At 42.6% G+C, this 16,213-nt stretch overlaps 1 protein-coding gene across 2 annotated transcripts in view; it reads left to right on the forward strand.

The window, feature by feature from the left end:
* The window catches only part of TMOD2 (tropomodulin 2), a 70,124-nt gene that overhangs the window by 3,250 nt on the left and 50,661 nt on the right, over positions 1-16,213 (forward strand). Inside the window, exons 2-3 of one of the 2 annotated variants that reach the window (XM_053593129.1) lie at positions 10,113-10,310; positions 12,022-12,178. In XM_053593129.1, the coding sequence (XP_053449104.1) occupies positions 10,185-10,310; positions 12,022-12,178 (283 nt within the window). In that variant the 5' untranslated portion in view covers positions 10,113-10,184. The remainder of the gene's footprint in view (positions 1-10,112; positions 10,311-12,021; positions 12,179-16,213) is intronic. The other variant, XM_053593128.1, reaches the window with a different exon arrangement.

A 16,213-nucleotide genomic window follows, 5' to 3' on the forward strand; every position in this document is an offset into this window, starting at 1 on the left:
GACATGGAGGTGGGGTAGTGTCCACCTTCTGAGAGAAGTACTGGTCTTTGCCCATTTCACAGAGAAAGGAACAGAAGCTTGGAGAGGTTGTCACTGCACATGTGTCTGTATCCTCAGCCCTCGGGGTGACAGACTCCAAGGCCCATGCTTTAGTCTTCGGTGTTCTTCTTAACCTGCAGCAGTCACTAGTGGGCCCGCAGTTATAAAAAAGGACTATTTTCAAGCACGATTTAGGCTCTGGCAATTTTTGTATTATAAATTTGGGAAATTAAGAATAAATAACCTCAGATACAAGATCTTCATTCTGATAAGATCTGTTTCTCATTCCACATTTTTCTTGCTTTACTATATATTTTATTTCTCCTTATCCCACCTCATTCTCTGTCCTTCATCCTCTGCAAGTGTTTCCCAGAATATGGTGGGAGCCATTTAGTTGTTTAAACAGATAAACAGGCTTGACTGGTCCATCTTCAAATAGCTAGATTCCAAAACACAGGCTGTGGCTGTTACATCTTCGTATTTGCCCAACAGTGAGAAATGGATTTAATATGGGATCAATTCATGTTTTGTTGGAATGTACATTGACATGCTGATTTTGTTCTAATTTACTAATTTTTGAAAATGTAGATTTGGCTCTTGTGAAACTTAGTTCACTAATTAATAAAAAAATTATTATGAGGGTGGCGCCTGTGGCTCAGTGAGTAGGGCGCCGGCCCCATATGCCGAGGGTGGCGGGTTCAAACCCAGCCCCCGCCAAACTGCAACAAAAAAATAGCCGGGCGTTGTGGCGGGCGCCTGTAGTCCCAGCTGCTCGGGAGGCTGAGGCAAGAGAATCGCGTAAGCCCAAGAGTTAGAGGTTGCTGTAAGCTGTGTGATGCCACGGCACTCTACCGAGGGTGGTACAGTGAGACTCTGTCTCTACAAAAAAAAAAAAAAAAAAAAAATTATTATGAAATCTTGAAGATATATTGAAAAGAATACATCTTGAAGATATATTGAAAAGACTAAAGAATAATTTACAAAAATTTCATTATTATGAAATCTTGAAGATATATTGAAAAGAATAAATCTTGGGGCTCACTTACTGGCCCCTCCACGTAGGAATAAATCATCAATAGCACAGTGGGAGCCCCAAGTTCCCTTTCTCCAATCAAATTCCCCTCCCAAAAAGGCATTTGTCCTTTCCAGGAGCAGCCCTTTGTAGCTTTCCTAGATATGTATGTATTCTGAGGCAATTTATGGTACTATTTTATGCATTTAAAAAACTTTTCACTGGTTTTTTTTAAGAGTATTTTTTTGTTTACTCTTTTGTAAAAGTTAGTCTTTGGTTTGTGTTTAGTAAATAGGGCTATTTGTTTTGGCTTTGTTTCTGTCTTTGTGTGTAGGCAGCGCCCAAGGTTGGGCACCTCACATTGGGTCTGATTTTCCTCTTCCATACCACAGCTATCCAGTGGAAGGAGAAACAAAGAAAGCCACACTCATTTTCCTTCCCATGGTTTGTATCTTTGGGTAACAGGAAGAGTTACTTAAGGGCCCCAGGCATCCTTCCATAAGCTCACGTCTTTACTCCTATTTTCTATTTTCCTAACCACCTTCTGTACTCTTGGAAGCCTTGCTTGGCATCTGCTTCATTTCACTGTGTACTTGAGTATCTTGTTGTATGTTGAATGCTTGCCATGGGACAGACGCTGTGCCAGAGGTGAGGCTGCAAAAGTGCTTTGCAAACTTCCACTGCAGCATCTCCAGCAGGAGAAGACAAAAGTGACCCCATGGTGAGGGCAAAAGCAGACTACCCACAAGCTGGAAAAATCTGTGATTTGACTTTAAAAGCTGTGAGAATGCTGCATTCTTCTCCACTGTATGTCTATATTTGTTTCTTAAAAAATAATAACTAGGCTTGGTGCCTGTGGCTCAAGTGGTTAAGGTGCCAGCCATATACACCTGAGCTGGCAGGTTCAAATCCAGCCTGGGCCCGCCAAACAACAATGACGGCTGCAACCAAAAAATACCTGGGCTTTGTGGCGGGCACCTGTAGTCCCAGCTACTTGGGAGGCGGAGGCAGGAGAATCGCTTGAGCCCAGGAGTAGGAGGTTGCTGTGAGCTATGATGCCACAGCACTCTACCCAGGGCAACAGCTTGAGGCTCTGTCTCAAAAAATAAATAAATAAATAAATAATAAATAAATAATAACTAGCTTTTTCCCAAATCTTCAAGTCAAAATCGTACTCCAGGAAGGTACAACTTTTTTTCTTCTCTGCCTTTGAGGGTCCCCCCGCTTCCCAGGTACATTGACACAACATATGCAGTTTGTTTTAACTGGTACTATTACATAGTATTAACATGTTATTGTAATTGATTAATGTTTTTCCCGCTCATCTATTAGCTCATTTAGAACACAGGATACCATCTGTTTCCTTCACTGCTATTGTCCCAGCAATATCTGGAAAAGGTAGACTTTCTACAGATGATTATTGAATGAATGTACAAACTTAAGCTTGAGAAGGCCAGGAATGTAAAGAATCACATGGTCCCCATCTTCTGGGAGTTTGTCGGGTTGCTGGAGAGAAAACCATATATGTAACATACATGAAGATATAACAAGAAAGCAAGTGATGAACATCAGTCGGTAAAGCAAGTGATGAACATCAGTCGGTGACCTGTGGTCATACAAATTTAGGATGGGGGCAACTCTGTGGGCTTAGGTGATCTCAGAAACCAGGAGATACAGTGGGATGAGCTCTGGGCCTGTGGCTTGCTTCACCTCTTTGAGCTCATTTCCTTCATTTGGACTCTGTTACACAGTATTTAAGGGATGCCTGTTCTGGGTCAAGACCTATGCTGTCATGATTTTATCTGTGAATAAAATGATACAGTCCCCACCCTCTTGCTAATAGAGATTAGCAAGAAAGACAGATAAAACAAGTACAGTCCCTACCCTCTTGCTAATAGAGATTAGTAAGAAAGACAGATAAAACAAGTAATTGTAATAAAGCCAAAAACAGATGGGATCAAGGTGGGGTCTTGTGGTAGGTGAGCTGGGGAGTGACCCAGACATTATCTCAGGGTCCAAACAAGGTCCTCCTGAGGAAGTAACACTTACATGAGACTGAGGAATGAGCCAGATAGCAGTCGGCCAGAGGAGTGGAGTGGTCAAAGTATTCTGAGCAGAGGGAACAACATAAGACTTGATCCAGGAATTGGAAGTGGTCCAGGAGGCTGGAGCCAGGAGGAGATGGTAGTGCAGTGCTGCGTGAGGCTGATGGGGATGACAGAGCTCAGATGAATTTGAACCTTATCCTTAAGGCAACAGGAGTGCACTGCGTGATTTTAAGTAACTAGAGCAGACTTGTTTAAAAAGATCTTTTTTGCCTTTTGTGTGAAGAATGGATCAGGAGCAGGGAGGGCTGAATGTGGGCAGGATGGATGAGTGAAGTACGTAGATTCTTAACACATTCAGGTAAGGGCAGGATTTGGTGAGTGATGGAGGGAGATGTCAAGGATCACTTCCTGGGTTTTTGGCCATTTTCTTGAAATTAGAAATTCTAGAGGAGGAAAGATGATGAGATGATGAAAGCACTTCTGATGTATTTGAGGTGTCTGAGGTAGCTAATGAGAGATGTTGGTGTAGGTAGCTGAAAACATACAGGTCTGGGGTCTGCACACTAGCTCAGTGGTTAGGGTGCTGGCCACATACCCTGGGGCTGGAGGGTTCGAACCCGGCCTGGGCCTGCTAAACAACAATGACAACTGCCACAAAGAAATAGCCAGGCGTTGTGGTGGGTGCCTGTGGTCCCAGCTACTTGGGAGGCTGAGGCAGGGGAATCACTTAGGCCCAGAAGTTTGAGGTTACTGTGAGCTGTGACGCCATGGCACTCTACTAAGGGCAACGTCATGAGACTCTGTCTCAAAAAAAAAAAAAAAGAAGAAAATATACAGGTCTAGCCCTCAGGAACAAAGTCTAAGATGAAGATAATGGATTTTGAGGCTTCAGGATATACACACACATATACATACATACATATATACATGTATATATATAATTAGATACATAATAACTATATATAAAATAATTAAAATTTTGGAGGCAGATGAGTTTTGTAGAGAGAACATGTAATATAAGCGCCCATAGCTCAGTGAGTAGGACACCAGCCACATAGACTAAGGTTGGTGGGTCCAAGCCCAGCCCTGGCCTGCTAACCAACAGTGACAACTGCAACCAAAAAATAGCTGGGTGTTGTGGCGGGTGCCTGTAGTCTCAGTTACTTGAGAGGCTGAGGCAAGAGAATTGCTTAAGGCCAAGAGTGAGCTGTGAGCTGTGATGCCACGGCACTCTACCGAGGGTGACATAGTAAGACTCTGTCTGGAAAGAAAAAAAAAAGGAATAGAATTTCTAAGCAAGACCTTGAGGAATGCTGGTATTTATGGTGAAGAGAGATGAAAGAAGATCAAAAAGGAGTGGTCAGAGAAACAGGAGAAAAAACATCTGTGGTGCTAGATTAGGTGATCTTTAAGGCCTCTGTCAGCTTGGACAGTCTGTGGTCCTGCAGAGCTGGGATCTGAGCCAGGTCTCATAGCCAGCTGTGGTAGCAGGTGCCTGTTGTCTTAAGTTACTCAGGAGGCTGAGATGGGAGCATCACTTGAGCCTGGGAGTTTAAGACTAGCATGAGCAACATAATGAGTCCTGTCTCTTAAAAAAATAAAATAAACAAAGAAAAATTAGCCTGGTGCAGTGGTGAGTTCTTACAATCCAGCTACCTGGGAGGCAGAGGCAGGAGAATCACTTGAACCTAGGAGGTTGAGGTGGCAGTGAGCTGTGTTGACACCGTTGCACTCTAGTCTGGGCAACAGAGTAAGACCCTGTTTCAAAAAACAAAAAGAAAGCAGAGCATGTAGACATTCCAAGTAATATTACTATATCAGCCAACTTCTCAACAAGAAACAGAGGACATACTCAAACTGAGAACCTGGAGACATTTTAATAAAGAGGCTATGTACAAAGATGTGGGAAGGATTTAGGGAATCCAGCAAAGTAAAACTCTGGCACTGGCCACCACGGAGACCCTTCACCTCCCTAAGACCCGAGGTCAGCAAGGTCAGGAGGGTATCTTTGGAGATACAGCTGCCCATTGGGAGATGTGGGCTTCCAGACCTGACCTTCCTCTTTTCCTGCCATCCAGTTTCTTTCTGGTGCCTCCTGTTGGGCAAACAGAAGCCAAAAAGAAAGATTGTTGCAATCTGAATCCAAATAGACTGTCTTACTGGAGCACAAAGCAGCGTGGGAGGTCGATGTGGAGGGACTAGTGGAAGGTAACCAAAACAATTATCTTGGAAAATGGAAGTGTTTGAGTAAGGGAGTATGTTAGTTTCCGATTGCTGTGGTAACAAATTAGCACAAATTTAGTGGCTTAAAACAACACAAATGTATCCTACCATTTTAGAAGTCAGAAGTCTTAAACACATCTCACTAGGCGAAATCAAAAGGTGAGCAGGACTATATTCTTTTCTGGAGACTGTGGAGGAGAGGCCATTTCCTTGAGTTTCCCAGCTTCTGGGGCTGCCCACATTCCTTGGCTCAAGGCCCCTTCCTTCATCTTCCAGCAATCAGATGATTCTGACTTCAGCTTTCTGATCCCTCATATCTCCTTCTCTAACTCTTCTGCCTCCCTCTTCCATTTCTTAAGAGCCCTTTGAATTAGACTGGGCCCACCCAGATAATCCAGGATAACACCCCCATTTTAAGAACCTTAATTTAATGTCACCTGGACCCTTTTGCCATGTAAAGTAACATGGCCATGGACCTTGAAGAGGTCTGGGGATTAGAAGGTAGACATCTTAAGGTGGCCACGATTCTGCCTGTCACTGAGAGTGAATAAACCATTTTAACTGAAACAGAGGGCTCCCCCAGAAAAGTAAAGAGAGAAAAAATAGGAAGTGCAGATTAAGATCAAATTATGGGAGCTTCGAATGCTGAGTTGTCTGAATTTCATTCTGTAGACGAGAAGGAGCCATTATACGTTTTTAACCAGGGAAGTGGCTTGTTAACAGTGTTGAGAAAGATGATCCCATCATAGTGTTCTGGGTGGTTTACAGGGAAGAAAAGAAACCTTTCAAGACGAAATTAGAGTAGTGTAAGCATGAAAGAACAAAGGTGCAAAGAAAGGATCGTGTGAAAATTACTGTGCAGAAGTAGCTGCAGGAAGTGCTGACAGACTGGATGCCAGAAAAAGGGGCAGAATCTGAGGTTGGTCAGAGAATCGAGAGTGGCTGACCGGTAGGTTAATTCAGAGAGCAAATCTATTTCAGAAGAGGATAAACAGTCAGGGTTTAGCATAGAATCCTGGAATAGAAAGTCAAGTAGAATCTTATGAACTCGATACCATCAATTGTAAAATACTCCAGTATTTTATGTATCATTAAGGAAAAAATGTTGTCAATCAAAATATGATACCTACTTTCTTAAAAATACAATTTTCACTGTGTAGAAAGACCTATTTTAGACTTCTAGGTAGATTTTTAAAAATCTTTTTATTAAGATATTGATGTAACAATAAAGCGCACATATTTCAAGGGTGCAGTTTGATAACATTGACGTATACAAGCACTGTGGAACCATCACCGGAATCAAGGTGGTGAATCTGTGCAGCATCCCCAAAAGTTCCTCAGGCTCAGTGTCATCCCTCTCTTCACTCACCTCTCTTCCCTAAGCAACTCTGATTTGCTTTTTGTCACAGAAATTTGTTTACATTTTATAGAATTTTAGACAAACGGAATCATACAGCATATCCTCTTTTTGTCTTCTTTCAGTCATAATTATTATTTTTTTTTTTGTAGAGACAGAGTCTGACTTTATGGCCCTCAATAGAGTGCCGTGGCCTCACACAGCTCACAGCAACCTCCAACTCCTGGGCTTCCGCGATTCTCCTGCCTCAGCCTCCCAAGTAGCTGGGACTACAGGCGCCCGCCACAATGCCCAGTTATTTTTTGGTTTGCAGTTTGGCTGGGGCCGGGTTTGAACCTGCCACCCTCAGTATATGGGGCCGGAGCCCTACCGACTGAGCCACAGGCGCCGTCCCCACTCATAATTATTTTGAGGTTCATCCATATTGTTGTATCTATCAGTAGTTCATTACTTTTTATTGCCAAGAAGTGTTCTATTATGTGGATATACCAAAATTCATTATTCACCTATTATCACTATGGTTGTTCATAGTTTTTTGGCTATACAATTAAACCTATAAATAGACAGAAAATTTTTAAATTACATATCTCGCTTGTGCACATATAGAAAGGGAAAATTAAGTGAAATGAATTGGTTGATATTCTTAAAACTTGTTCGTGTTCAGAATCCATCTTTTAAAATCACTTTTTGACTCATAGTCACCAGCATCTGTATTTTTCCACATAGAATCTCCTCTGTGCCATCAAGAGTGGTAATTTTAAAAATCCATAAAAGAACTAAAAGGCATTGATTTTCTGGGCATTCAAGCTTGCCTTGTAATTATAAGGAACTATTCTAATCTGGATCTTTCTCTGGGAGTGCTTCTAAACACTCCTGCATCACCAACTCCCATAATGGTTTGTTTCCTGGGTGTGTGTGTGTTTATTTGTGGAGGGTTTCACTCTTGGAGTGAAAGAGCATCATCGTAGCTCGCTGCAGCCGTATACTCCTGAGCTTAAGTAATCCTCCTGCCCCAGGATCCCAGCTGCGAGTATAGGTGTGTACCACCGCACTCAGCTAATTTTTCTATTTTTGTTGAGATGGGGGTCTCACTCTTGGTTGGGCTGGTCTTAAAAACAACCTCAAGTGATCGTCCCACTTCTTCCTCTTAAAGTGCTAGAATTACAGTGTGAGCCACCATGCCAAGCCTTGCTTCCTAGGTTTTAAAAGAATGTTGTACAGTTGTCCATGACATCCATTCACTAGTTATGAAGCTGGTGCTTTGGATGTTTATGCGTATGTATATATGTAGGCAATGACAAGTACATCTCAACTACTCTGGAGCAATGGTGATTGTAGGATACCATCAACTGTGAGACACATCTCAATTTCAGAAGGTTAAATGTGGTAAATAGTGCATCTTAGAATCCATTAAGCACAGTAATTCAGCCAGTTCATTTGTTGAATAAGGGCCAGGCAGATGAGATCTTTGACCAGTGTCACACAGTAAATTAGTGGTAGCTGGGACCAGAACAAAGTATATAGAATCTAGTTGATTTTTCTGATTTTAGTAGGATTTTTACTGGAATACAGTGATTAAAACTTAAAAGGAGGGCTAATGGAAGAGAAAGAGAGTTGCATTGCATGTAGAAAGGGTACCTAAGTAGAAAACCACAAGTCTGAACATTGTGAGCAGTTGAATTACCATCAATTGTAAAACATTCCAATGTTTGGGGGTGGGGTTGGGGAAATAACATTCTAATAGTCTGTAAGTGGCCCACTTAATAGTCTGTAAGTGCAGCCAGTCACTTTCCATGCCAACCCATTCATTCTTCATTCTTACCGTTTGAAGTCCTATGAAAAACGGTGTGCCCAGATCACTCCCCTGCTCTTAAGAAGTGGTCGTGGCTTCTCATTCCTAATAAAGTCCAGGTCCCAGAGCAAGGCACATAAGGAAGGTCCTTCACAGATATCCTGTCCTTGCCTTTAGTTCTGCCCTCTCCCTCCCCAGCGATCTTCCTCTGGAGCCATGCCACCCATCCCACCAGCATGTCTCTGCTTTCTCATCCTGTGCTTCTCTTCATTCTGTTCTCTTCTCCTAGAATGGCCCTCGCCCACCCATGTTCACCTTACACCCTCATCCTTCAAGGCTCAAATGCAACTTCTTTCTCGCAGTTTCCCTTCAAAACTGCCTCCCTCACTCAGTGATTATTTCCTCATGTGTTTTTAAACCTACTTTGTACATTACTTCTAACATGCATCATTTGTGTGTGTCTGTCTCAATAAGCTATTATCTCCTTGGGAGAAAGGGTTGGATCTTAGGTATCTTTTTTTGCTGTTTTCTAGAACTGTGCCTGGAAAATAGTAGGTATACATTAAATATGTATTGCCTTGATAAGTCTGATTGATGCCACTACCTCCTGAGAAGAAACACAATAAGTCCATTACTGTTTCCTGAATGAGTGTTAATCTGCAAGGGGAAAGAGAGAGACTGAGTAAAAATTTCATTTTGAGTGAAGGTTTAGAAGTGAGGTGGTATAAAAAGTGTAGGGAGTTAAAAGGTCTAGCACACTGTTTTTCAACCTTTTTTATCTCATGGCACACTTAAATTATATTGATCAAAAAAAGGAGAAAAAAATAATATACTTCTTGTGCTTTGAACTTCTTTCTAAAATAATTTAATTAACGATCCTTAAAAATTTCTGAGGCACACCTAAGATCCTCTCATGCTGCACCAGTGTGCCACGGCACACCAGTTCAAAATCACTGATCTAGGGGTATAAAGAAAGAAGATTTAGGAAGGGTAGCTTAAAGAAAAAGAAAGCAAATGGGAATAGAAATAGAATGGAGGATAAAGAAAGGAGAAAAAAAGAGAACGGTAGTGAGAGTGATTATGTGTCCAGGATTTGAGAATCTTAGTTTAATTGCAGAGGAGTTACTAGATAATGCTTCTCACACAGACTTTGCAGACTCTTTCCTGAATGAATCCCATTTTGTATTCTTCACATCACTTTCTCCCTGAAGAGAAGCAAGTGTGCTTCTTACAACTGCCTTACAATTAGTGCATTGTTCTTCACTGTTTTTCTGTGGAAAGCTGGGGGAGGCAGAATAGTAATGTGGAAAAGCACTCACTACACTGGGGATCAGAGGGCCGGGCTCATGCATCCCAGGTTTGTGACCTCCGCAAGGCATTTGGCCACCTCCACTTCAGAATCATCGTCTGTAAATGGGAATGGTAATATCTGTGCAGGCTTCCTCACAGGGTTGTTGTAAATATCAAAATAGGTGAAATAATATATATGAAACACTTTGTAAGCTGTCGGGTTGCTCCGGGAATGCAGATGGCAAGACCTTTCAGTTGCATTACTTGCAGTGGACTCCACTGACAGCATCACTTTGTCTCCTGTTAGTAAGTCCTGTTTACTGAGAGATCACAGTGTTTCTCTTTTATTAGTAGTACTCTGAAGCCTCAGGAAGCTGGACCAATTCAATGTGCACGGCCCATGAGAAAGGGATATAAGAAGCCATGGCACTCCCTTTTCAAAAAGAGCTGGAGAAATACAAGAACATTGATGAAGATGAGCTTCTTGGAAAACTCTCAGAAGAGGAACTGAAGCAGTTGGAAAATGTTCTGGATGACCTAGATCCTGAGGTTAGTAACATGGAGCTGAAGCAGAGTGAGTCAGTGATAAGAGGGGATAAATGGCATGGTTTGGTCCTTAAACAGTAGTAGAAATCCTTTAGCTCCAAATGCAAATTTTCTTCCCTTCCCCTGATTGGCTCTGGGTCATTTACTAGTTTATAGAGAACCTGACAGCCCCCACCGTGTGATATGGCAAATGTATTTCTCAAAAACCAGTTCAGTTTCCATTGGTTGAGGAAAGACTTGTCTCCTTTAAGGAAGGAGAGAAACAAATCTTACTGAATTTTTTTCTATGTGTTAATACCCTTTGCTGGGAGTAGAAGACCTTCAAATAAATCACATTATCACCATTTTATAAATGAGGAAACAGTCTGGGAGAGGTAATTTACATTAGATTTCATATTATAAAATGTCAGAGACCTGGTGTTTAAACCAGGCCTTTTACCCCAAATGCAGATTTTTATTTTAATTATTTTTTTTTGCAGTTTTTGGCTGGGGCTGGGTTTGAACGCGCCACCTCCGGCTTATGGGGCCAGTGCCCTACCTCTTTGAGCCACAGGCGCCACCCCAAATACAGATTTTTTTAAATAACTCATTTCTTTGAAATACATAAGTAACTTGAAATCTTTGATAATTCTACAACAATGGATGGGTTAGAATGACTATAATCATAATATCAAATAAATTTAAATGGAGTTTTTAATATTTTTATGAGTTCTTCAAAAGCTAAGTTGTTATATTGTTTGTTTAGCAAGTCTTTTCTGTAGCCCTAATGGTATTAAACTTATCATTGGAGATATCCAAATCATGATTTTACTAAAAATAAAAATATGACTAAAACAGAATTATGTATATGTAATGGCATTCTGATGTGTCAGGTATTTTGCATATTATATTTACTTTTATTTTTTTTTAATTTTATTAAATCATAGCTGTGTACATTAGTATGATCATGGGGCACCATATACTTGTTCATAGACCGTTTGACACATTTTCATCACTATCCTGCTTCTTTTTTTAACTTAAGGAAGGAATCTAAAAGCTTAATCAAGCAGATACTAACATCTACCATAGGATTTACTTACCTGGTTGGATGTTTCTGCAGGAGAAGGGTTAGCCGCATTGGCTCCCTGTTAAAGTCTCCATATTCTTGCCTGTGTGATCTGCTATGTAAGTTTGTTTGTTTTTGAGACAGAGTCTCCAGCTGTCACCCTGGGTGTGTCGTGGTGTCATAGCTGACAGAAACCTCCAAAAAGAAAGCAAATGGGAATAGAAACAGAATGGAAGATAAAGAAAGGAGAAAAAAAAAGAACAGTAGTGAGAGTGAACCTCTTGCCTCAGTTTGTCTATTTTTAGTAGAGACGGGGTCTCACTTTTGCTCAGGCTGGTCTCGAACTCATGAGCTCAAGTAATCCACTCACCTCTGCCTCCCAGAGTGCTAGGATTACAGGCGTGAGCGCCCGGCCCTGTTATATAAGTTCTAGAGGCTGCTCCAGCTGTCTGTCTCTGCTTGTGCTCTCTGGGAACTCTCTTCTAAGAGTAGAATGTTAGAACAAGTACGGCCTTAGAGACTCCAACTCTCAGCTTATACCCGCATTTCTGCATAGGTGTATTTCTCCCTGGGTCCCCCACATACAGTGAGTGGGGGCTAAGGGGAGGGAGGAACAAAGTGCCAGTCTGGCAAACATCCTTCCTTCTGTTCACACCTCTGTCCTGTCAGAGTGCGATGCTGCCAGCTGGATTCCGACAGAAAGACCAGACACAGAAAGCAGCCACCGGCCCTTTTGATCGCGAGCATCTCCTCATGTACCTGGAAAAAGAGGCTTTGGAGCAAAAAGACAGGGAGGACTTTGTGCCCTTCACTGGAGAAAAAAAAGGTAAGGACCACAGGCAGTGTGTCTCAGGACAAGGGCACTCTTAATGTATTGCTGTGGAGAGTTAAGCAAGGGAGCTGTCCTGGAAATGGGAAATAAGGCCGTGAACTGGACTCACCATTAAAAAGAATCATTGCTGATAAATACAAGCCAGTCTACATTTGCCCAGCGACTGTACAACACCAAAAGTGAACCCTAACATAAACCATGGACTTTGGGTGATAAGGATGTGTCAGCAGAAGTTCATCAGTTGTTACAAATATATCACTGTGATGTGGGATGTTGTTAGCTGTTGTTGTGGGAGGCGGAGTGGGATTATATGGGAACTCCCTGTACTTTCTGCTTAATTTTGCTACAAACCTAACACTTTCCTAAAAAGTAAAGTTTAATTTAAAAGAAAAAAAGAAACATGGGAAGAATAATAAGCTAATTAAATGAATACTTAGGGCATCACAGTCCTCAAATTAGTTCAGAGAAAAAAATCTCAAACCCCAAGGAAAGTTTTGAAAAATGTGACTCAGCAACACACCTGAAAGAGAACATCATGGGCACTGGTGTGTTTCTTTTGCTCCGGTGCTTTACCAGCTATAGAAGTCCCTCACGGCCTTTCTCCTCCACGTCCAGAATAGCTATAGCACCACACCCCTAACCTGAGAGGCTACCACTAAAGGCCAGCACAGTCATTCATTCATTCAGTGTCTCCCAAACACCTCCTCTTTGTAGAGTCTTGTGCCAGGCACTGGGACCACAGGGGGAATAAGACCCAACCCTCAAGGAGTCTGTGGTCTGTTGAGTGACACATGACGAGAGAGCTGGGAAGGCGTGAGGAGCACGTTGGGTTTGTGCATGCTAGGACTGAGCTTCCAGCCCATTCAAGGAAACCTTCCTCCTTAGCTCCCAGCCCTGAGCTCCCATTGGGTGGAAGAGTGGGCATCCCTAGCGTTTCCAGCTTCCTCACTACAGACAGTGACTTGGGCCCACGACACTAATGGAATCCTTGATAACTTCATGGCAACTACAGTCTTGGTAAAATACAAGTCAGACCATGTCATTTCCCTGTTGCATGTGCCAAATCTTTACTGCGCCCTTCAAAGTGGATCTTGCCTCTGCCTACCCCTCTGATGACATCTCTTCTTCCCTTGCTAAGCCTCAGCCCCCCTTCTTCATTCATTTCCCCAGACTTGCCAAGTTCTTTTCCCATCTCAGGCCAGTCTCCTCACAGACTCTTCCTTCTGACCCACAGCATCATTTTTCTCATCCTTTGTGTCTCAGTTTAAAGGTCAGAGCCTCGGGCTTTCCCTGACCTTCGTACCTGGAATAGCCCCTTCTTTCTGTCATGACACCTGTTTATTGCTTTCACAGCCCCGTGACAGTGTTCATCACTTTGCTTATGTCCTTTGATTTTTGCAAGTTTCCCACATCAGACTGAGGTGTCCACTCTGGGACAGTGTCTTTTTTGTGGTGCTGCCACAGAAGCTGGCACGGAAACTGGCACAGGAGGCACTCAATAAATATGAGTCACACGAATGCTGCCTCTGAGCTTCTGTACCAGCCAGCCTGTGTTAGAGCCCTGTTGTCTTCCTTCGCGTAATATCCTGGCTCTCCTCTGCACTGGGCACAGTTGATGGATCACATGCCGCTGAGAACATCATTAGGAAAGTAAAGTTGAACAGTGATGAATTGGGCAAATAACCAATAACTACAGTGGAAATATGGAGCTGTTTCTATGGCAGCATAGTTGCTATTTGACTTATTTAATTGCAAAAAAAATCATAATGTCAAATCTTCAATAAAATCCCAATTAACATCAAGAAGTGACAGCATAATAAGGAGAAAGCTGTTATATTTTGTTCTCAGAGTAGAGGTCTGAGAAGTGGCTCTGGTAAATTATCTCTTGATCCAGATTAATCTCCAGATGGTTGATGGGGGCGTTAGGAGTCCACGAGTTGTCTGAGTAATAATAAATAGAGGCATAAAGGGGTATACAGTTGCATGGGGTAGCTTAGGAGAAGGTTGAAAAGTAGCACAAGTCATGGATGGAGCTGGAACATATCCTACTTAGTGAAGTATCTCAAGAAAGGAATAAAAAATACCCAGTTTACTCAGTACTGTTATGAAACCAATTTACAATCACTCACACTTTCATATGAAGAATAGATCACAACTATGGCCCAGGATGAAGGAGGGAGGAAGGGGGATGGGCGGAGGTCAGACTGAGGGAGGGTGAATGGTGGGATCACACTATGGTGCATAATGCAAAGGTGCATGTCTGATCTATTAGTATAGAGCAGGGGTCCTCAAACTGTGGCCCGCGGGCCACATGAGGTGGTGTGATTGTATTTGTTCCCGTTTTGTTTTTTTACTTCAAAATAAGATATGTGCCTAGGAATTTGTTCATTTTTTTTTTTTTAACTATAGTCCGGCCCTCCAACGGTCTGAGGGACAGTGCATTGGCCCCCTGTTTAAAAAGTTTGAGGACTCCTGGTATAGAGTATAAATGTCTTAACACAATAATTAAGTAAACGAGATGAGGTATATATTAACCAGTGTGATGTTAAGCGTTCCTAATTCTATATGAAATCAGCACATTGTACCCCATAAATGCATTAATGTATACATGATCTATGTGTTTATGATTTAAGAAAAAGAAAAGTAGCACAAGTGTATAAAATGGCCAGAGAGCAACTTTTCCAAACAAAGCAGTGTGGAATCAGAGTTGAGGATTATGCAGGGCCCCCAGAAAGACCAGTGAGAAGATCCAGGGGTAAGGTGAGGCTATCACAGGTTGCACAGCCCCAGTCCTGAGTGTGCTGTGCTGGGCACCTCTGTTCCTGGGCTGGGCTGGACTCTTCAGTGCAGCTTATTTTTGTGTAGAACTTATCGTTTGGTTGGACCCCCAGGAATGGATCTGTATCAACAGTTATCCTGAATACTGATAATTGTTAGGCCACCTGTGTAACTCATGTTTAGGGTAACCCTAAATAGTACCAGGAAAGAGCAAGTTAGAAAACCTATTTTGACTTTACACCCAAGATCATCTCAGCCAGACAGAAAATGCAAACTCCAATGTCTGAGATGTTACTGATCAGTTGATTTTTTTTTTCCATTTTCTATCTTCTGGCCATCCTCCTACTTTGTTTCCCAGGGTAATTTCCTTTTTACTGGGAAATGTGGAAGTTTATGTGATGCTAAGCCGGAATCAGGATGTTTGCAAATGAGAGAGACCTTGCTGCCAGGATGTCGCAGACTGACCATAAGCAGTGTCTCTTTCCTCCCTTTGCAGTGCCCAGCTCTGACTGGCTCCCACTTGGTTATCCAACCTTTTGACAGTATGGTAAACCATCAGGAAATACAGTCCTCATGATCAGGAAAGTCTCTTTGAGATCTTTCATGAGGGAGGGTTACTGACTTTGGGTCTGACTCTCTCCTTTCCCATAGGGATGGGGTGGGCCAGGCTAGCCAGGACAACCTGTAACTAAGAGGTGGCAATAGTGGGACGAGTCTTTAGGGAACTCCAAAGGTTAAAATGAAGGAGACTAATTTCCAAGACCATGACCAAGAAGGAGGAGCAGCTCCAAAAAACAGAAAGCTGGGCGTGAAGACTAGCACCTGTGGTCCCAGCTACTTGGGAGGCTGAGGCAGGGAGATTGCTTGAGCCATCTGGGGGGTAGTATGCAGTGCCCACAGAGTATCCCCATTAAGTTTGTCATCCATGTAGTGACCTCCCAGGAGCAGGAGACCACCAGGTTCCCTAAGCAGAGGTGAATGGCCTGGATCAGCAGAAATGGAGCAGGCCAGTACTTTCTGCTTATCTGTACTGGGATCATGCTTGTGAGTAACCATGCCTCTCAGCAACATAGCAAAAGCCCATCTCTTTAAAAAAAAAAAAAAATAAAGAAAAAAAGAGAGAGAGAAACCAAGAGTCAAATGCTGTAAATCAGTGGCGCCTGGAGCTCAGTGGGTAGGGTGCCGGCCACATACACTGAGGCTGGCAGGTTCGAACCCAGCCTGGACCAGTTAAAACAACAATGGCAACAA

The sequence above is a fragment of the Nycticebus coucang genome, chromosome 6, assembly GCF_027406575.1.
Source record: "Nycticebus coucang isolate mNycCou1 chromosome 6, mNycCou1.pri, whole genome shotgun sequence".
In the NCBI taxonomy this organism is placed as follows: domain Eukaryota; kingdom Metazoa; phylum Chordata; class Mammalia; order Primates; family Lorisidae; genus Nycticebus; species Nycticebus coucang.